The following is a 21,495-nucleotide window of genomic DNA, read 5'->3' as shown; positions in this document are numbered from 1 at the left end:
TCCTCCAATGTCATATTGAAAAGAACTGTCGAATTAGCTATTGAATTCTAGTTATTGATTTTTTTGAAATATTTTTTGTGATATTATATTATTTTAGCAATAGAATCTTGAAAGTATTGCTAGGACTCTGTGATGTATGATAGACTTTTGTCATAATAAAAGGAATTGGAAGAAATGATGTTTCAATCGTCGACGATAACATGTACAAGTAATGAGGTGTTATTTGAATATTTGATTAAAATAAATAATTTCCAGAAATTTTCAGGAATGGATTTTTGATAAACTGAACTGCGAAGTATGTAAAAATCCTCTATAAAGTGATGCAAGGAATAATTTATTTAAAGTAATACAATTGCAACTATATTTAATGCTACATGAAAGAGGTCACATCAAAGAAGGCGAATGATAACCTTTAAAGTACCGATGCTTTATCATCGATGATTTCATACTTTTCGTCCATATTTTCATCGCATAATCTGCCATTACTCATCCTTGTTCTCCATTACTATTTCCTGTCGGGTATTGCTATGGTGGAAGCAATCAGATGTTATTCATGTGCAAATGATTTTATTGTTTGGCACTGGAGACATTTCTTTTTGAAACGAAATTATGGTATTACAGCAAGTGACCAGAGCTGTGCTAAATCGGATTATACACCTGAAATAACGCAACTTTGTCCCTCAACCTGTTTCATTATGTATCTGAATGGTACCAACCGGCACAATGGAGTAGTCACTATTCTTGGTGGGAAGTTCGAAATTCCCTAAATATGACAATGTGATATGTATTGGAAATTTCCAACTTTTGAATAGTTAAAGTAATTCTTGAGTGTCACACCTGAAATTTTATAAGCACTAAGCAGTTTTTTAAATAACTATACTGGAAAAGTTCAATATTCCCTTCATTATATTTCTATCCTTGTAAGAAAGAAATCGAACTAAGCGGAAATGAAACAGTTTAGAAGATTGGTAGACTTCGAGCTCTATAAATGTTCCTCAGCAATTTCGATTACAGGAACCGTTCGCGGTTGTTCTTCGCAGTTCCTAACCAGAGACCAGCACTCGCAAATCGGTCTTGGCCCACATTCACGTGTTTCTCAAATCGGCAATTATTTATCATCTGAATTTGATATGGTGAGTCTTTCCATAAATACATATTTTTCACAAATTTCATGAGTCTTTGTCTTTATCATTTTAATCTGACTGATAGATTTATGCTGAATTTATGACTTTACAAAACTGTTAGTTTTATTTGATCAATCAGAACTTTACCGCAGTATATGGAAGCGTTTCAGTACGACATAGCAGAACATTGGTGTTTCTGTGCAACTGATCAGTGCAATGGGAAAAGTTGCTACAGTGCAAATTCATATTCTGAATCCACGTCAAAGCGACGTCAGCACTTTTTCGATAAGTATTTTTCCACCGATGCTTCCAATCAACCAACTTTAAGCTTATACTTAATCATTTATTTGTTATCTACAACAACTATGTGACATAATAAAGCAAATTATTTACTTTTTGTTGTTCTAATGATTGCTGTGAAACTATTTTACTTTACAAAAGGCCTGAATGACATTTTTACTATTTTAAGGGTTGGACATACAACAGTAACATGCTTTTGTAAATTATAAATGTAAAGAAGTTTGTTTCGCTTCTGCAAGTTTGGAATCCAAAAACCAGTGAGTTAGAGCAATAACTAGCACAACTTAATTTTGTTGAAAAAAAGAAGAAAACTTGATTCAATTTGAAAAAAGTAAAAAAAAAAAACAGGAGAAAAACGCCGACACCTGAAATCACTTAGTAAGACAGCGCTACTGAGTCGCACAATTAGTGTTGTGAGATTCCAAATTCGAATGCTGCTTTTTATGATGCACTGACCTCAATATTACTTTATTTGAATGGAATAACGAGCAAATAATCAAAACTGTTCTAATTAATTTCGGATTCGTTGCTAATTAATCATCATAATCCTGTAACTTTATCAATCTTGCATATCACATCATATAATATCAGGAGGATTAGTTGGTCAATTTTCAGCATTATGAAGCATGTAATTATTCGTTAGTGATAGTTCTTATCGCTTAAAGATCACTGTCGGGATGAAATCAATAGGATGCCTCGCGAGTCTGTCTGCTATTGCATTTGAATATATTTCAGTCAAAAATTTTGAATTTCAAAATGGCCTTTCCTTCTCTTCCTCTCACCAAGATCTTTTCCAATTCAAAATATCTGTAAGTGTTCTAAAATAAAAATTCGTATTTATGCGGTGGTGGGACTGATATTTTTATACCATAAAGATACCAAGATATGGAAGTTAAAAATAAAATAATCAAATCTCGGGAAATTAACGTCAGCAAATTAAAATCTAAAAAACTTTTTTGTAGAAGGATTGCTTAATGAGTTCAAGCAACCGACAAATGCGGAATTAAATGCATTAATATAAATAGTTAATTTATTTAGAAGAAAATTGTGCGGAGCTTACAAGCAATTATTTCAGAGTTGTAAGCTAATAAGATGAACTGATTCTGGAGTGAATTTCTTAGATTTCCAAATGATACATTTCGCAATCAGATACAAAACAATAATTTTCAACTACAAAAAAGAATGCAAAAAACCAATCTTTTGTTTTTCCCGGTTATTCGAAGTAAATAACCAAACTTAACAAAAAAAAATTAAGAAAAAACAGTTAGTCTAGAAAAATTTAGAAACTCAAATCTAGGAAAATCTTTATATTTAAGAAATCCGAATATTTTTGAGGTTATTTGTATAGGTTAAACTTTTAAGTAGATAAAAAGATGAACAAAGGCACAACGAGATAAAGGATGGGAAAATAATTTCCATATTTGGATTGTGAATCAAGAAATCACTACTATCATTCTTGCGCCATGTCATAGAAAGTCTAGAGACCTGCCCTGAGTCTTGTGTCACGCATTGATCAATTGAATGATATCGAATTACCAATCGAGTGTTATGATCTGTTTTTGTCTTATTTATATAAGTTATCAAATACGCTTCAGTTTGGGTGGGCTCAAACTACCATTTGCTATTTCATCTTCGACATATATCAGTGTGGCAAAATTTGGCGCTGACGTTTGAAATTCATCATTTCCGTCATCCGTACTGAGATCCTGCAATGGTGGAATGGAAACGGCTAACTGGGTTGTTGATTCAATACTTGGCGGTGAATTAAATGAGGCAAATGGATCCGTATTTGTTCGATTCATCAAACCCATTGCAATCGTCGGAGATAATGACTGTCGTTGTCCATTTTCCTTTGTTCCAGTAATGTTCACTTTATCACTTTCTGCATTGCAGAGAAGTTCTTATCATCATTAGATTTTTAATATTTTTTGGGATCGTTTGTTAATTTTAATCATTTCATTTAGTGGATTCGGATGAAACGAACAGGTTAGAAGTATTCGTTTTGTTATACAATAATTGAGTGCTCTAGCAGACGCACAAAACCGCCAAACAAATTATTCTCTTATGCGCTTTTGCGCTGGCGCCTTTGTTTTCCTAATCTAGATTGAACAAAGTAGGCATAAAATGAGATTAAAATTCCATCTATTTACTAATGAAGAGTGATGCAAAGATGCGTGAAATCTCACAGAAAAGAACACACCTCCAGCGTGATGATATAATCCGAAAACAAGCTTTTCCAAATTCTCCAGCTTATGAGAGATATAATTAACCATATTCAATTTCTCCTCAATGCGCTCGAAGCATAACTTTAGTTCGGGAGGAAATACGTTTGGCTTCTTAAACGATATTATTCATTTCTGTTGCAATTACCTTACCTTGGTCTTACCAAATATCTGCATCAGTTAGGCTCACGAGAGATAAAAACTTTCAGTTTAGATAAAGGACAGGAAATATGTTTTCTGCATATTTTGATGGTTGTTTTGCGAATAATGTAAAACGTCAAAGTTGTGAAATGAAGGGCGAAAACTCTTGTGAAATGCGGAACTTACAATATTATCTGTATTTCGTTGAGCATCAATGATCCAACGCACTTCATTCAAATTATCTGTTGAAGCAGCAGTTGCTCGTACTCCCGATGGCCTTGTCCTGGCTTGCTAAAACTCTTACTTTTATATCCTAATAATATGGCCGCTGTTAAGACTATTATAACTCGGAAATCACTTGCTTACAAATTATTTGCCAAATACTTACTCTCACTAGAAATGAAAACGATTGCTTTGCATTACATATTTTCGATGTTGCTAAATGAACAACGAACCAATTCGAGATCAGCAAAGACCTGCGATGGAAGTATTCGGGTACCATGTCTCTCGCGCATCCGAAATAATAGTTTCCGGATGGGATGTTCTGCTGGCACCGTAAGCTTCTCATTTTTACGTCTTTCATCCAATTCTTTTTCTCTTTTCACGTCAATTACTTTACGGAATTTCAACTGAAAGACACAAGTTCCGAATATGATTGTATGCCAACGATTCTTTTTGTTATATTAATGTAATTAGTGCATCAAATATGAGAAGGGAAAAAATTGCTTAAGACAAAAGTACCCGACGAGTAAGATTATATGTCAGCACCAAATTGCGAGCAAACGAATTCGCGAATGCCTTATAGAAATCAAGCACCTGAAATTGCTTTCTCTTTAGAAAAAATTAAATTGTTTGGAAAAATTGCTTTTTTGAAAGTTCTTTAGCAAATCACTTTGTAAAAATCTTTTTTCAGTTAAAAATAGTCCGGAAGAAAAAACATTTCCAAGCTATTTAAAATGAGTTTTTGAAATCTCATTCATCTACCGATCTGATAGGTTTCAAACTAAAATATTAAACCACGTAAGTCGTCATCTTAGTTTCTATAAAAGATTTTAGAAAAATTTATCCTTTTTTGAGATATTTAATTGTCATTTAAATGTAGAAAACAATTTGCTTACCTCCATAAGTTTATTCTTTTTTATGGAATGTAAGTCTGTATAAGTGAGAGCACGCACATTGGCAGCACTTTGACCTGTCCCAAGTTGCTTCCAAAATTCATCACCGAAAACATCACCCTTTCCTGAATCTTTTTATAAATTAGCAACAAGCGGTGCAAACTATTCCATCATTTCAAATCCAATGACTGAAGTCAAAAGCATCATAACTAGAAGTATCAGCTTTCAAGATTTCTAAGTCTGATACAAAGCACCATGTTTAGGAAAGAAGTAAAATAAAGAGTACCTAAAATGGCGACAACCTCGTCGTCCTGTATTACTTCGAGCGATCCCGAAACAACAAACCATAATGCATCAACCGATTCGCCAGTATGATAAATCAAATCACCGGGAGCTGCATGATTGCTCTGAAATTATTCTCATCAAGTTTTTTAAACATCCTCATCATTACCAACAAATTTTCTTCGTTAATTTACATCTTTGTTAATCATCAATACATTCATAGTTACGTAATGATTCAGTGCTAGATATATCAGGCAATTGGTGATTTAAATATAACATTTGCGTGACCAAATTTTTTGCTACAATTAAGCCTTGCATAATTTTTGAGAAATATGAATGCTTGTTTCAATAGTACTGGATCCAACAATTCAATTTTGTAATAAGATATACTTTCATAAATTTCATGAAAATTCAATAACGTCTGTTGAGAAATATTCTGGTTCAAAGTTCAAGAGATTTCCTTTTGCATGAAAAGATTTTTAAACTTCAGAAAGAAATAGAAACCTCTAAATGTACGGCAAACTGTCGAAGACAACCATCAGAAGCAAGTCGAAAGCAGGCATGTTCGTTGAATACCTTTCTGTTTAAGTGCACACAAATATCTGCTTTCATATCTTTTGGGCAATAGCTGAGTACCTTAGGTGAAATGAAATGAATCAAATTTTGATTCTTTGTATTATGTTACAGTTAAAATTTAGAGTGTCACCGATTATTTTCATTTAGCAATGTTTACCTTCAAAATTGACATTAGAAAATTCGCTTACAAAAAATACCCAAATATTCTATTAGTGAATTTCAAAACATTTAGTTTCTCTCGAAATTTTTTCACGTTAGCCGCATTTTTTTTCAAAAGCAGTTTTTCCGAGAAAATAAAAGACCTTTGACGTATCGATACCCTTGGTCATGGCCCAAGTGCTAATTACGTAGTCCATTACGCGTTCAGCAAGCTCATTTGGTACTTCCTGTAATTTGATGAATTCTCGAACATTTGCTATCATGTCATGGTATCTGAAAGAATCAATATATTACTCACGGAAAAGTGAAGTTGAATTTCCTCAACAATTTGCATCTTCTGATAATTATGAAAAATAGGAGAACTTCATCTAGTAACACTTTGCAGTCATTTTTCCTTTTCCATCTTCAGTATGCCAGGAAAAATTATGTTAACATCAAAATGGTAGGATATGAAATGAAAGTATCAGTAACCTTATAGTAGCTGATGTCATTTGCTGTATAATATTTGTCATATGTCCAAATATGGCAGCATATAGGAGTGCAGCAATGATCATCATGCATACACCGAACACTTTCTCATTATCAGTTGTGGATGCTATATTGCCAAATCCAACTGTTGATAAGCAGGACATCGTGAAATACAGCGCTGTGGATCAATTTAATAACTTTTAATATAATTGATATTTTTAATTAATTAGGAATTACACTTTGTCTATTTTAAGAATCGCAGAGAAGGCGAGAAATAAAACCTTAGAAGTTTGTTAATGCGTATATTTTGTAGTCGATAGTAAAATAATATCATTGCAGATCTGAAAATAAAGACATTCTTACCACTAATGTAAGCAGAACTTCGCTGAGGTCCACCAATCAACCTCAATCTATCCTTGAATGTATAATTAAAAGGCGAGTTCAATTCCTTCGATAGCTTAGTTAACCATCCTTCAGGCATAGTTGGTACTAAAAACTGAAAAAATTGGAAATAATGAATTGTTACAAGAAAATTTTAAATTTAAATATTTGAAAGATCTTTTTAAAGCTTAAAACCCAATTTCATCAATTCAATCATTACAAAAGAATGGTATCACTTTGCATATTTGAATGACTTTTTCATCATTTATACAAGACGACTTAGAAAATTTTAAAAAATAGCATGAAAATATACCCTTATCTTAACTTCATATTCACCAATGGAAAACCATACGCATGCTAACCAATGAGCAGCAAGTACATAAGCGCATAAAAGTAAAAGTAACGTTGCTGCTCCGTATTCTAAATAATTATCAAGCTTACGCGCTACACGTCCAAGTCGAAGTAAACGTACCACTTTCAATGCACTCAATAATGATCCCATCCTCTGTAAATAAATCCATCTAACAACGTTCCTAGTATCATTAAATCATTTCAATAAATGAAATTGCAATGAAATTTCTCTTTATTTCATATTATAAATGTACGGAATTGGTAATTTAAAAAGATGGGACAAAAAAAAAAGTACCAAAAGGACAAATTGAAATAGAGCTTACCTCATCATTATGCTTAAACATATAAAATATATCATATGGAAGACAAGAGAGAAGATCGATAAGAAACCATGACTTAAAATAGTTATACCTAATTACGTTCGGGTCGATTACTACCTAAAAAAAGTAAATAGATAATCTTCACTGAGATTGATGACGGATATATGTTTCTCATTGAATTGTACACGAACACTTAGTTATTATAATGTTTTAAAGTTGTAAATTTTTTTTTAATTTTAAGGGAAAATTTAATTTTGTGATGTGGTTGCAAAAAAATTTCAAATAATCAAATTGGACTCATTTAACAAACAAAATATACAAACAACAATATACAATTTTGAGCACTGCACAAGAAAATGTTTTCCTTGTTTTTCACTTTTAGCATTTCTTGAAAAAAAACTACCCATGAATTATAATTGTTGCTTTTGTTGCAGTTTTTTTTTATTCAGTAAGAATGAAAACATTTACGTACGATTATCGGTTTACTCGACAACATGCAATTGATTTGAAAACTACAAATTTCAATTCCCCGACATCCATAAAATTTACAGATTATTTTCGAAATTTCATGTAAGAAATTCATATTTAACTTCATTTATTCCATTTTTCTAATTTTGTTATTAAAAGAAGACTTACCTCACCACCGGGTCCAACGAATGTTGTATGAAAATTTAATAAAATATCAGCAAAAAAAATGACATCAACGATAGAATCCATTAGAGCGACCATATCAATGTTACCACGGGGTGGATGTTCCCGTGTCTGCAAGCAAACTTCAGCCTTCATGTAATGTGAAATTTTGAGATAAGCATCGACTTTATTTACTAATTAAGAATACTTTAACAAAAAATTACAGGTTGAAATTTTATAGGAAAAATGATGAAAATGCAATCAGAAATATCAGTAATGATACAATAAATATTTTCATGGTTAATTGTAGTTCAAAAAAAAAGAAGAGGAAACCTTGAAGGCAATATTGTAAGGTACGATAAAAGCAGTATAGAAAGTAAGAGCCAAAATAGACCAATCCCATATTGTTTTAAATGTCGAGTAATGCAAAATGATGTGTGGTGATGTTTTTGGTGTTTCTTGCCGATACTGTGGTAGTAAATCGCCACCGAGGTTCATCACCTGATGATACAGCTCATATCTTTATCTTATTATTGACACTAATTTTTAGTTATTAAGACTCTTTATTAGTACATATATATGTCAAATTATTCGTCTAAAAATTTCTGTCAAATTTTTAATTAAGTTGTGATCACCTTATGTTAGTGAAAAACAATGATATCTTGAAATGATGTGTGGATAGAAGTGATTTTAATGAGTGATGCGAATGAAAGGAAAATGAAAGTACAGCAAGACAAACTTTGATAACCTGATTGAAGTTTGATGACGTCGTGCTTGTCGTCTTGTGCAGATCTTTCGTTTCAATTTGATTAAATTGTTGTCTGCTTTTTGCAATTCTTGCAATTTGTAGAATTCGTGAAAAGCCTAAAATAAAAAAAATGCTCATCATTTAATTTTAAGACTCCGATTATGATAATCAATGATATTAATTTATCAAGATTTCTTGATAAATTTTTACACTCATGAAGAACGAGAGAGCAATCATTAATTCATGCTAATTATTTTTATTTTCTTGTTCTGCTGAGGAATATTCTACCATTTGAAATCGATCATTTAGTGATTCTAATCATCAAATGAAATGGTTCTAATAGGGGAGCAATTAATGATGATAGATTCAGCTAAAAATCTCTTTTCGTTAAGTTTTCTAGAAATTAGGTATGAAGAAAAACTTTTATCAGCAACAGAAAATTTTTTTAAGGTATACAAAGCGCTTTTAAGTTAACAAAATCAAAAATTGATAACCTTTATTATTCTCATCATCAAGTGGTTGTTTAAGGGGTGTGATATCCCTGAACTGGCACAAATATAATACCACTTGATTACGGTCATTCTTGATTGGGGCGATATGCACCAACAACCAAAGGACACTTCCTAGAAAGTTTTTAAACTTCTTTAAACTAAATTTCGTCTAATTTTCAGAAATTAAAATGGAATTAAAATGATCTCGAACCTGATAAACATAACGAAGTTCAATTAAAACACAAAGAAATTTCAGTAGATGCTCTTCCATAGATCCTTACCTTCTGTTTACTTTTCAACTACCTTACGTTAAAAAACAGTTTAAATTCAGAGCTAAATTAAGCGAATATTGCTAAGGAATATTAAATTGCTTTCTAAAACGGAACTGTTTTTCTTTCGTAGACCAATTTCTGTTCTTTCATGTTGACACATATCGAGCGCATTTTGAATCTTCTTTACTGCTTCAGGTCCACTGTACTCCGCATGCATGAAGGAAAGTCTTCAAAATAAAACTATTAAATAAAAAAAAAGTTATCCAATCCACTATAGCCTAATCCTTCTAATTTCACTCATTTTTTATAAAATAACTAAATGAAAGAATCATTGATTAAACTCACGAGCAAGGTTTCTGCATAATTTCAGCCCTGGAATATCCTACCATTTTAGCAAAACCATCGTTACAGTAAACAATCGGATATTCTACTATTTGAGCGTTTGCTAGTATAAAACTAGTATCTGCAAAAAGACAGATCTATACCAAAAGCAGTAAATTAGACATTTAATGAAAAATTTGCATCTTTTAAATCAAACACAATTCATTTTAATCAATACACAACAGAGTTACAAAATCTGCGTATAACTTCTTTAAATGGATGTTTTAGTCTCAATTTCGTTTATAACATCAGATTTAATTTCTAGCTAACAACACTAGTAAATTTCAGAAGCTGACAGTGGGAAGTAGACTATGTGAATGATTCGTTACTACCAATCTCTTACGGTTTATCTGAAATGAAAGAATATAATTCCATTGAAATTTACAGCTGCAAAAAAGGTTTCCTCTCCAAATAAAAATAAGACTAATGAACCAAAAATTTTGTGGTGGAAAATGTTAACATGAAATGACACAATGTATTTCTGAACTTTAATTATCCTACACGGAAATACATTCACTAGTAACAGATTTTCTAATAAATGCATATCTGAGATAGCATGCAGCATGCATAACTTGAACTACCCAGCAGCTCACACGGGAAGACGCATAAATTACCTAATCACACCTTGTGATTAGCAACTTGACAGCAGCTGGCGATTTGCTTAAGTCGTGGGAATATTCCTCGATATGTTTTGATAAATAATTCCAGAAGTACAATTTGCTGATGTTTGGTTTAGATTCCAGTAATCTAAGGGTAACCTTTCTTATTTTTATTATTAGTTCTTTGAAAGCTTTGAGAGCTGTTGAACATACCAGAATTATTGCAGCGCCTGATAACATTTTCAAGGAATGTATTTTGTGGTGCGACGAGTCCTCGTTTAACGACAGGCATGCCAAAAGAGCCTAGATTTCTTTTACATTGATCTTGACAATATTTGATATCGTTTCTTCGTCCTCTCAATATCTTTTTTATTGCTCAATTCCACAAATGCTTCAAAGAAATAACTATCAGGAAACAGTCATTTCTCCTTCTGCAAAACTTTCTTCATAAGTTGTTAAAAAAAAACTATCAAAGACTGTAAATAAATCGCAGCTTCAACAAAAATCCAAAATTATAGAGAATGTTCAGATTTTTCGAGTGGTAAGTAAAAGTATTTTAGGAATAATTTTGTGAAATTAAGATTAGTTCTGAGTAACACCGAATTGAATTACATTTACAATTAGATTTAGAAAACTTCCAGAACTTAACTGGTCTATTAAAAACTTTCGTGTCTTTCTTGTATTAGCATAACATTTGTACAAGATTCGCATGCATTACAGACTTGTTCTATTTGGTTTTCCGACTTCGAAAGTGTAAGCGCAAGTGTGAATTAAAGAATTCAACTTTTAGACCAATTATTATTTAGAGTGACTTTGTTGACATTTTTACACAGAATTTCCAAGTTTGTATCTATTCGTGTGATACTATATTTACATAAAAAGTCTAAAAATACTGAATTTATGGAACTTGGAATAAAATTTCTGATTCCTGGATGAGGAGAAAACAAGAAGAACAAACAAGGATAACAGTTTAAGCCTATTTAAAACCTTTAATAATTCCTTCAGTCTTTAACTTTACCGCAGATTTTCAAATATCATTACAGTAGAAGCATTTTTGTTTATCTTTCACGTTAACTTTTTATTTTTTATTCTTTGTTGAGCTTTTAGGCTAATCGAAAAGGGCATATTATAAATTGCGCTTTTCTGCTCGAAATCGTTGGTTGCTGACCGTTTAAAAGCTCTTCAACACTCATTTCTTTCTCAATAAGAAGTTTTGAGATAATAAAAGTTTAGTTATTTAAACGATTCTACATTACTTAAGATCGAATTTTATCCTTAAAAACAAAGAAGTGAAAAGCAAATACAACAAAATTTGTAAAAATTAGTTGAAAACAAACTATGATGCAATGATGATAACCTTTTAAAATGAAGACCACAAAAAAATTAATTTGGGTTTTGTTTCAGGTAATTATTGAAATGGAGGAAGTGGGAAGAAGGATGTAAAGAGAAGAAGAAAGAATGAAAGAAATTCAAAGACAGTTCAATTCAATGACCACTGAGATTATAAATTAGGAAGGTAAGGCGCTGAAATAAGAAAATATCATTTGAAAATAAAAAATGTCACGTGAATTAACTTCAAAGAATGCCAAAAATATTTTTCTACTACGCATGAATAATTTCTAGGTTTCTTGCTATTTTCGTATATCAAATTACTTCATATCAAATGAATGATACGTTAAGGAATTAGAATGCATTTCGCTCAATGTCAATTTTTTTTAACACACTTGCTTGTTTACCATTTTTTAAAATATTTTTAAATTGCATACATAATTTTTGCCATTGACATTATAGATTATTTTGAGGATTCTCGTAATGGAGCACTAATAATTATGATTTTAGTCTAGACGTATGTGATGTAGATATCATTAAGAGGAAAATATGAGATGTAATTCTTCTCTTCGGAATAAGACAAAACAAGGGGAACAAACGGAATTTCAAAATAAAAAAAGACAACAAGCTTGAGATATTTAATTCAAATTTCATGCTTTGTTTCTCGAAAGGTCTTACTGAGATTCCATATGACTTTTAAAAAGAGGTTTAATACAGTTAGTAGTCAGAATTTTAAATTAACAAAAATTAACAAAAAATATTTTAAATCAAATATTCATCATTTGATATGGAACAAAGAAACAGTGAAAATTTTTCAATTAGTCAAATATCAAAATAGCTTTATCATCTTTTATTAAAATCTTTTTGACTACTCGTTTTTACAAAAATTAGTCAAAATGTTTTCCTTGTTTTAGACCAGACTATAACTCTTATTTTGAATTCTTTCCTTCTTTGTTATCGCAGCCAGAAGGGAACACAATTAATTGTTGACATATATAAAGATGATATGTAGAACTAGGAAAAATAAGCATTCAAGATGCATTTTCAAAATTAATCATTTGCTTAAGTCATTTAACTGAATCAGAAATACTATCCAACATAGGGAATATAATAACAACTGTCAGTAGTCTATTTCTACTTTCTAACAAACAGAATTAAGGACATAAGTGAAATTTCTTTGAGCTGCAGAGCCTTTCATTTAATTGCTTACCTTCACTTTTGCTTCTTTATCAAGGTAAATCATCATCCATTATTCTGATTACCCATTTCTCGTTACATGCTGACCGCATTTGGTGTATCAACGATCTTCCATCTTTACTCAAGGAACATCGAAATGTGACGCATGTCGCATGCTCCGATCAGCACAGAAATGTTTTCAGTGAAGAGTGCATTTTATAAATAGTATATTGCAGGCCATATGTTACAAGCATGTGTGTGTCAGCAATGATATCTAAACTAATTGGTGAGGCAAAAAGAAAGTCTCGACGACTGGGCTAATTTTGAAATAATCATTTTTATTATTCCATCAAGTATTCATATTGTTGTTCCTTAACCGGATTCGATTCCTTCTCTTCATCTATATAATACTGCTTGCATTTCTGAACGACAACATTAACTACTACAAGTCAAAATGAACGTAAATGTGACATATTAAAAATGGAAGAGAAAACTGAGTAGAAAATGTAATTAGCATTGTGAGGATAATTTATTTTAAATAAAAATGGTAGTATTCACTATTTGTTTGCTACAGATAATTAGTGAATCCTAAGAAAAGGAAAGGAAGAATATTTAAACTCAGTGATAACCTCTTTGAAGGATTGCTGCATTGAATATCGCGCACATTCGAGCATTACTTAAGTTATAAACAGACTTAAATATATTTTTGAACGTCAATGAACAAAAGAGTTCTGAAAGCAATCTAAATGACAACGATAAACAAAAGTAATACGGTATCATCAAAGCTTCATTTACTTAGCAGTTTAGTGACCTTGTAATATAGTGTATTAACATTTTAGTAGTGACACCTAAACAAGGTGGCGTGACAAAAAGTAAATTCCACTGACTGAGCCATTTTTTTTACAATCAATAATAATAATAATAATTCATGCTAATAAATGAGAAATTATAGTTTCGAATAAGCAAATAACGGATAATTTCATAGTAAAGAGTTTATATAATTTTTTGAAATCAATCGCTTCATATATCACCAATCATTTTCACTGTCATAAACTGCAAGCGGGCAATATACAAAGTAATCTTGCAACACTTCTTTTATTCTAACAATTGATCTAATATAAATGAAAAAAGCGTTGTTTAATTAATTAGAAATGTCATTACCGCATAAAATGTCTGCAAAGTGAATCGCTTATTCGACGGCTCACTTTGTTGTTCCTTCCAATTTGTATTTATTTTCAATTTTTAGAAAAGTAAAAAAAAAAAAAAAAGAAATTATGCTACCAAAAATTATAGGCTTGCTACATATGAAAGCCAAGAATACTGCAATGTGAGCTTTTCCAATTCTACATTCAATTTATCGAACTTTCTCGACACCTCCGATAAAAGCTGTGCCTATTTTTTTAAATGAATGTAATTCTTCCCCTTCCTTCTCTACCCTTTTTCTTTCTTCTTTTACCTTGTGGCAAACTTTTCATAACCTTCCATAATGCAAAAATCAGAAAGTGTCATACAAAAGCCAAAAGTCAAACTGATCTTGAAATATGCTAATATCAGTTTATGACTTCATAATTTCTACTTTCAAATGCTAGATTAAAGTTGCTCTTCCTAAGTTACGAACTCTCTAAGTTATAAACTATTATTTATAGTCCATGTTTATGTTATTGCTTTGCTATTTTCAATTGAATTCTTTTGGAGCAAAAAGAATTTTAAAAATGCAAAAAATATTTGACAGTTTCTGTTAACATATTGAAGCGCTTTCATTTAACTCACCTTCCAGATACTTTTTTATCAGTTAGAAATTGATTTCGTTTTTATCAATCAGAAAGCATTTACTTTTCATTGGATTCCAATCAATCTTGATTTGTTTTTTTTTTTTTTTTTTTTTATAAAACAAAACTACGTAGCACTTTATATTCTTCTGAATGTTCAATTATCTAAACTTGAGATTTAAAATCAATTAAGCTATTTTTATCTGAAAATATTCTTATTGAATTGTTTTACTTTACTAGTTCATTAAGCAATTCGAAAAGCTACCTAAAACAATTGCAAAAAGTTTCCAATAACAATTAACACTACCACGCATTTGTGGTGAAAATATTTAATTTATTTCAAAAATGCATAATGCTAAAAAAAGTTTAAAAAATGCTCTAAAAATTAAATAGTACGCAGTTTTCAAACTAAATGCTTTTTTCCGTTTACAGAAACTGTTACTGTGCGTTGCATGCAGTATTACCACCCAACAAAACTTATTGAATTTGCAACTAAGAGGAACTTCTTAATAACATGTTATAAAACAAAAATAATTATGCAAAAATTGCCTGGTTGATTAATACGTACGTGAAGTAAATAATATCGGCTAATTACGGCTGATATCGCACGTCTTTTTATTTCAGCACTATTTCATTCATTTCTATTCAAAATAATCCATATGCCTTCATACTTGTTACTATTTCAGATTTTTAAATTAAATAACAATGGTTATGACAATGAGAACTGAACATCAAATAAAATGAAGTATGAATGCACTTTATTAAGTGAATTTGTCGGGAAGCTTAAAAATGAGATAAGCGTACTATTAATTATCAAACGAGGAATTTTGCTGAATGGATAAGGATGGCTTTCATTCTATATTGAAATTTCTACTTGAGTTCCATTATGATTAAGGAATGTAGACGGTCAGTGTCTTGTCTTCCATGAAGAAATGTCATAGCAGAATTAAGATTCAAAAGATACGGGATATCAGGACATTTAACTGAGTAGGTATGACTGGCTTTCGCTCTTCAAACATTCATTTGAGAAATCGATTAAAAACTTACTATATGCTTTTCTATTTGACATCCATTAATATATTATAATGCTGATAAAAAAAATTATGTGTTGAAGTATGACAAGGCGTAAGTTTTTCTTATATCTTTTAATGTTAAATTCTACACATTTACACTTCGACTTTTGTGAAAACAAACGATAGAATATCGTTTCTTTCTCATTTCTAATTCTAAGTTATTTTAAACGTTGAAAATCTCCCTCGAAAATTCCCAATGAAATTTAGAAATCTTGTTATTAACATAGAAATGTTAGAAAACATTAAATATTGCAATTTACAGCTTAAATTAATCTTAATGTAAAAGCTGATAATAACAAAAGCATTTCAACTTTTTTATCTAAAGAAAATAACTGTGTTTCCTGGTTTAAATTAATATTTGTAATAATTGAAAAGAACTTCGTGATGATAAATTTCATCTTTTACTAAAGTTTGAATAAAATCTAAGGCATAATCTTTAATCTAATTAATATCATAAGGATAGAATGATAAATGGATCAAAAGTAACAAAAAGTCTATGTGTTCATCAGAATTTCTGACTTGCTAGAACTAGTCTTATTATTCTACAAGAATAAACATTAAGTTGAAAAATTGCTTGCAATACACATAGATCAAGCATTTTAACAATTTGCATTTATAATATGAAAACTTGATAGAAGATAATAATGGCTGACTCGAACGAGACACATACTTATTGAGCATCAAAGACTCGACTTCCTAACAGCTGAAAATGACAACGACAAGCTTTTCTACAGTAAAAAATATACGGCGACTTCAAACTCATTCATTATTAAGTGGTCAGTTACTATGGTGATGTTCTTAGGTTGATGCGAATGAACCCACCTAAGAGGTAGTGTTATTTGAAATTGTCCCTTACGAAGTAATTATTCATGAGAATATGCTACAAATCATTCTCACAAATACCACAGCGGGGAAAATTCATGAATCGAATCTTATCAGTGGACTTAAAGATTTGCATTTTCAATGACTACTCTCCAATGGAGCAATCGATTTTTACGAATAATGAATAAATTTTCTGCTTAGGTTCAGATTATATGCTCTTATTGTGAAGTGAAATTTCAAGCTATTATGTGAATATCTTTTTCAAATGAGGAACTGCTTGAGTTGGGGTTTACTATTGATGGAAGTTGTAAGGATGGTTGTGAAGTGAGACAAGAAAATCAGCATTTTCGCCTTATTATAAAATGTGTAAACTTAGTTAAATATTGATGATCAGGAAAATTAGAAATGTTAATCAAATTGAACACCACGAGAATGATTTATTTGAATCCAACAAGTAGCTTGATCAGAAAGTAACTCAACCAGAAGGCGACATTATGATGCGAATGTAATTGTGATTCAGTAACAATGATTTTTATCACTCCCTTTTCCTTTATAAAACATCTATATGAGCAGACAAACACAGTTAATACCTTTGATAGACAGATCGGCTTGTATAAGAATTGCATCCATCTGGATACATGCCGACCTGAAATACGATATATTTAAAGATAAAGAATTAAATTCTTACAAAAATTCAAATCATTTCAAAGATTTATTTAAATTTGCTTGGCTGGATAAAGTGGTCATAATATACTTTACTTCTTTGAAGTCGTTCATGAAAACTATCTCAGTCAATGGAAAACATTTGCTTAGCTAGTCAAGTATACTCGCCTTCAGTTGCGAATAAAACATGGATCGATGCATGCTCTCCCTTCAATACTATCATATTTGCATATTGAATCTATTCACTCATTCAGTATGTCAAAAAGCTTTGGAATGGGAAAAAAAGGCTTTCTGAGTTTAAAATTCAATCAACTTTAATAGAATAAATCATAAAAACTGGCATACCTGAGAGCCATATATGCTATATTCATAAGCTTCCCTACGTTGCTCCCTTTTCGATCGCCAATAACAACAAATTACGATGCATGCGCCAATGAAAAACACCAAAAGCACGAAAACTAAGAGAATAAATACTCCAGCCATCCTGAAATAAATTTATTATCTGAAATTGAAATTAAATATCGATGATATATTACTGTACAAATATTCTGAGAAAAATTTCATTATTGCACTGGAAATCTATCAAGTCTTCTAGAATTCGACCAAATAATTTACCAGAAAAGATCTTGAGGACAGCAACCTCTCTCACAGCAACCAGCATTGACATCACATCTGCAACATTTCTGAATAACTTATTGTTGCGGGATTTTTGTTGTAATACTTCAATTTTAATTACTTCCAAAACTTATGCTTTCCGACTGAAAATTAATTCCGTTTCAGAGAGACGCGGTACAAATGACAGCATATTGTGTTTGATTTTAATGTTAGTGGTTGTAGAGTTCGAAAATCTCACAACAATGTGACGGTTGCATTTATTGTATTCTTTGCTGTATATAGACAGCGTATAAAACCGGAACCTGACCCTGAAATCATGGAAATATTAACGTAAAACTTTAAATTCAAGTAGTAGAACACGAAGTTTAAAAGGAGAGACCTTCAATACTGGATCCCAAGAAGTTGCCAACAGTAGCGTGCTGGAAGACTTCACGTTCAACAAGTGCCTTACTATCCTGCATTGTCACTTGATTTTGCCTACAACTTCAAAGTAATTAGTTACATAAGGATGAAAAACAACTTAGTGAATCAATAGACTTTCTTAGCTCAAATTGTCAAGTAAATCAAGAACTAAACTCACGCAAAACCAACGACAAATTACCATTAAATATTCGATTCTGATGTGTTGAGGACATTAACAACTAGTATGTGCAGTTAAGAAGAAATTGCGCAGATTCATTAAAGAAAAATCTAATTAACGAAATTTCATGAGACTTACACGACAGCAGTGGGACTGTACTGATATGCTTCCCATCGATTCATTTAGATTTAAAATGATTTTATTGGAAGTGCTTTCTCCAATATTTGGGACTTGCAACTTGTTAATTACAAATAAATATAATTCAAAAATATTATTCGAAAGAAAGAATGAAGACAGAACTTAAAGGACAAGGACAGATAAATATCTATAAAAGAATTAAGGTCTTGACAAACAAATTCATCATAGGACTCTTCTAACTTTTTTCCTCCACCTTACTCAGTATCAGAGCAATTCTCGAATTGAGAGCACCAATGTACATTACTCTCGGAGATAAAGAAAAGAAGTGGGGAAGGAGGTGGAAGAGGAAAGTTTACTAAACTGTTTCATTTTCACATGAATAATTTTCTTGAAATATGCTGTAAGACTCAGTTAGAACGCAGGATAACTTAACTGTTCCATTAGGCTCAATCTGGAATACTAGTTAAACTTATTTATTAGCGGAATTATTAGCAGTATAAAACTTTACCAAATTCATGTCAAAACTTTGACAAGTTGTTTCAATACGATGAGAAAATCACATGTTCAATTGACTTTTTTAATTTATCTTTATTTAATTGAAAAAATGCTTGCTTTTTCAGCTGTAATTATTCGTCTCTCGAATATATTAGAAAGAGAAATATTTTGAAGAGAGAACTTCCAAGTACAATTACTATTCAAGTGAAGAGATTAAAGTAAGCTACTACTAGTACTTAACAAATTATCTTATGTCACATACCATTATCTACTTCAAAAAGCTGATTTTCAGCTTACTTTGATTGAACTTAATTTAATAACAATCGAAATAATAAGAACATGATGTAAGCTTTTTAAAATAAGAACATGATCTTTCCGATTAAACTTTTCACTTAACTATTCCTGAAATACAAATTTTTTTCGAAATTAAAATTTTTTTAATTCACGGGTCATCTTATTAAATTTTTGAATCACCTTACTATTATTCCATCTTGCTGTAAATCAAACTTTAAGACACAACTAAAAAAGAAATAAAGCACTGAGTCAACTTGTCAACATCTGTCACTCTGAGTGAATTGTTGATAGAGTAGTTTGCTGCTAAAGTGATGCATCATCGATGGATAAATCAAACAAAATATTTGTGTAAACATATTATATTGACTATCGGCAAGCAATGGGAAGGTAATATTTATTTGGAAAGGAGTCTTATAGGTTTTCCAGCTATCTCCACAGCAACATAAAAATGGTGTATCAATGAAAATGAAACGGTCGACAAATTATTCATACATTTAGTAGTAATCAAACGTAGTACAAGCATTTAGAACTCCTCAGTATCAATTTTTGATTATGCTGGCCTTAGTTTTGGTTGATTCAGCATCATAGTCGAATATTTCGTCTGTCTGAGTTAACTCTGAAAGTTATTGATCGTCAATGATATTGAAATTACTAATATAAAGTTGATAGTATTTTTATTTTGTTCACTTGTGCAAATTCATCATACTTTTGGATGGCCTTAGAAATTTTCGAAACTTGAAAAAATAAATTGAAATGAAAAGTGATGGTTCAACTAAGTTTTGATTTTGACTAAGTCTTGTAGTTCCTGTTTCATTTGAGTTATTTTTTGTATTATTTCTGAATAGCTGATAACTGTAAAGAAGAAATCAAACTGTATCGTACAGTACGACATCATGTCTTAGGACATAGAAGCATCAGAGGTCAAAAGAACTACAATTATGCTTCATTAGAATATAGTAAATTACATCTAATTTTTATCATTACCAGTCACAATTTTCCATTTAACACAGCCCAGTTCTTATTTGTGTTTTCCTATACTTTAATTAGCCAGCAGATCGAAAAATGATGCAATATAATCAACTGTTTACAAGTTTCAGTTCACTTTCTTATCGACTAATCTAGTGAGACTATGAAAATCTATGCGGAAAGAAAGGAAGAAATTTAAAGGAATACATGGACAATAGGACATCCATTAAAATGGTCCAAACAAGAGATATTGCAATTCTTCAATTTATCTCAAGATTACCTATAACCAAAGTAAATTACCATTGTTAGATTTCATAGCTCACATAAGTATCGCATGTGATCAGAGTCTGAAAATTCTTAGCAAAACTTTATATGAGAAAAAATAAGTATGTAGGCGAAATAAAAGGAAGTAGGGGAGATTAAGATTCATTCGAACTCTTTAAGGAAGTAACAATGCAAATCAGTCGAATATTAACCCAAATACAACGTGATCATAGTAGAGGTAAGGTATGGTTGTTTATTCATGAATTAACGCTACAATCCCGAAATCGTGATACAGTCCCTCATCCTCATAAACAGTAAAATACAACTTAAAACGAGCAACTCTTTACATTCTCCCTTACAAAACAGAAAACTCAAGACAAAACACTTTCCCCGCCCCTCACTCACTTCCTTAAGTAATTGTTGTCTTCCAGAGAACAAGTTGAAATTTAAAGATTAATGAGCGGAAGTCTGTCGATGCACTGTGTTTAGAATTTCTAACTCTTATTGAAAGAGAAAGTAATTAAGTGTTAACGAAGTCATAAGTCCTAATATCACGCTACAAACCTCTTCCTTCAACAAAAACGTGTTAATTACATCTTCTTTTAATCCAAAAAAATTCGTGCAAACAACTTTTCCATTTTTTTACATATCAGATAACATATACCAGATGATTACTGTTTTGTATAGCTGTGTAATTCAGCAACACAAAGAGATACGTCATATTCATATCAACCAGCGTTATAAATAGCAA

At 31.1% G+C, this 21,495-nt stretch overlaps 3 protein-coding genes across 4 annotated transcripts; 1 reads left to right on the top strand and 2 right to left on the bottom strand.

Moving 5' to 3' along the window:
- Window positions 1-437: 437 nt before the first annotated feature.
- Window positions 438-1,495, top strand: Bm3405 (Uncharacterized protein; the record flags this gene model as incomplete). Of its 2 annotated transcripts, XM_043081893.1 has the most annotated exons (3): window positions 438-744; window positions 1,015-1,133; window positions 1,295-1,495. In XM_043081893.1, the coding sequence occupies 3 exons, from the start codon at window positions 438-440 to the stop codon at window positions 1,493-1,495; spliced, it is 627 nt and encodes a 208-aa protein (XP_042937827.1). The 2 variants fall into 2 exon arrangements, with proteins under 2 accessions (XP_042937827.1, XP_042937828.1); XM_043081894.1 differs by lacking the exon at window positions 438-744 and having other exon boundaries at window positions 948-1,133.
- A 1,509-nt stretch (window positions 1,496-3,004) lies between these two features.
- On the bottom strand, window positions 3,005-10,852 carry Bma-egl-2 (Uncharacterized protein; the record flags this gene model as incomplete). Its single annotated transcript, XM_001901784.2, has 20 exons — window positions 3,005-3,306; window positions 3,625-3,760; window positions 3,974-4,078; window positions 4,243-4,416; window positions 4,529-4,603; window positions 4,906-5,027; window positions 5,189-5,309; window positions 5,689-5,820; window positions 6,063-6,192; window positions 6,391-6,565; window positions 6,751-6,883; window positions 7,082-7,273; window positions 7,443-7,556; window positions 8,076-8,201; window positions 8,403-8,570; window positions 8,809-8,933; window positions 9,312-9,440; window positions 9,695-9,807; window positions 9,926-10,043; window positions 10,774-10,852. The coding sequence occupies 20 exons, from the start codon at window positions 10,850-10,852 to the stop codon at window positions 3,005-3,007; spliced, it is 2,769 nt and encodes a 922-aa protein (XP_001901819.2).
- Window positions 10,853-17,312: 6,460 nt separating this feature from the next.
- Window positions 17,313-18,769, bottom strand: Bm3632 (Uncharacterized protein; the record flags this gene model as incomplete). The annotated part of the gene is made up of 6 exons (XM_043081892.1): window positions 17,313-17,375; window positions 17,738-17,876; window positions 18,008-18,064; window positions 18,246-18,315; window positions 18,387-18,484; window positions 18,726-18,769. 6 exons carry the CDS (start codon window positions 18,767-18,769, stop codon window positions 17,313-17,315), a joined length of 471 nt encoding a protein of 156 aa, XP_042937826.1.
- Window positions 18,770-21,495: the final 2,726 nt, after the last annotated feature.

The sequence above is a fragment of the Brugia malayi genome, assembly GCF_000002995.4.
Source record: "Brugia malayi strain FR3 genome assembly, contig: Bm_v4_Chr4_scaffold_001, whole genome shotgun sequence".
Taxonomy (NCBI): Eukaryota; Metazoa; Nematoda; class Chromadorea; order Rhabditida; family Onchocercidae; genus Brugia; species Brugia malayi.
This window is presented reverse-complemented; position numbering and strand designations above follow the sequence as displayed.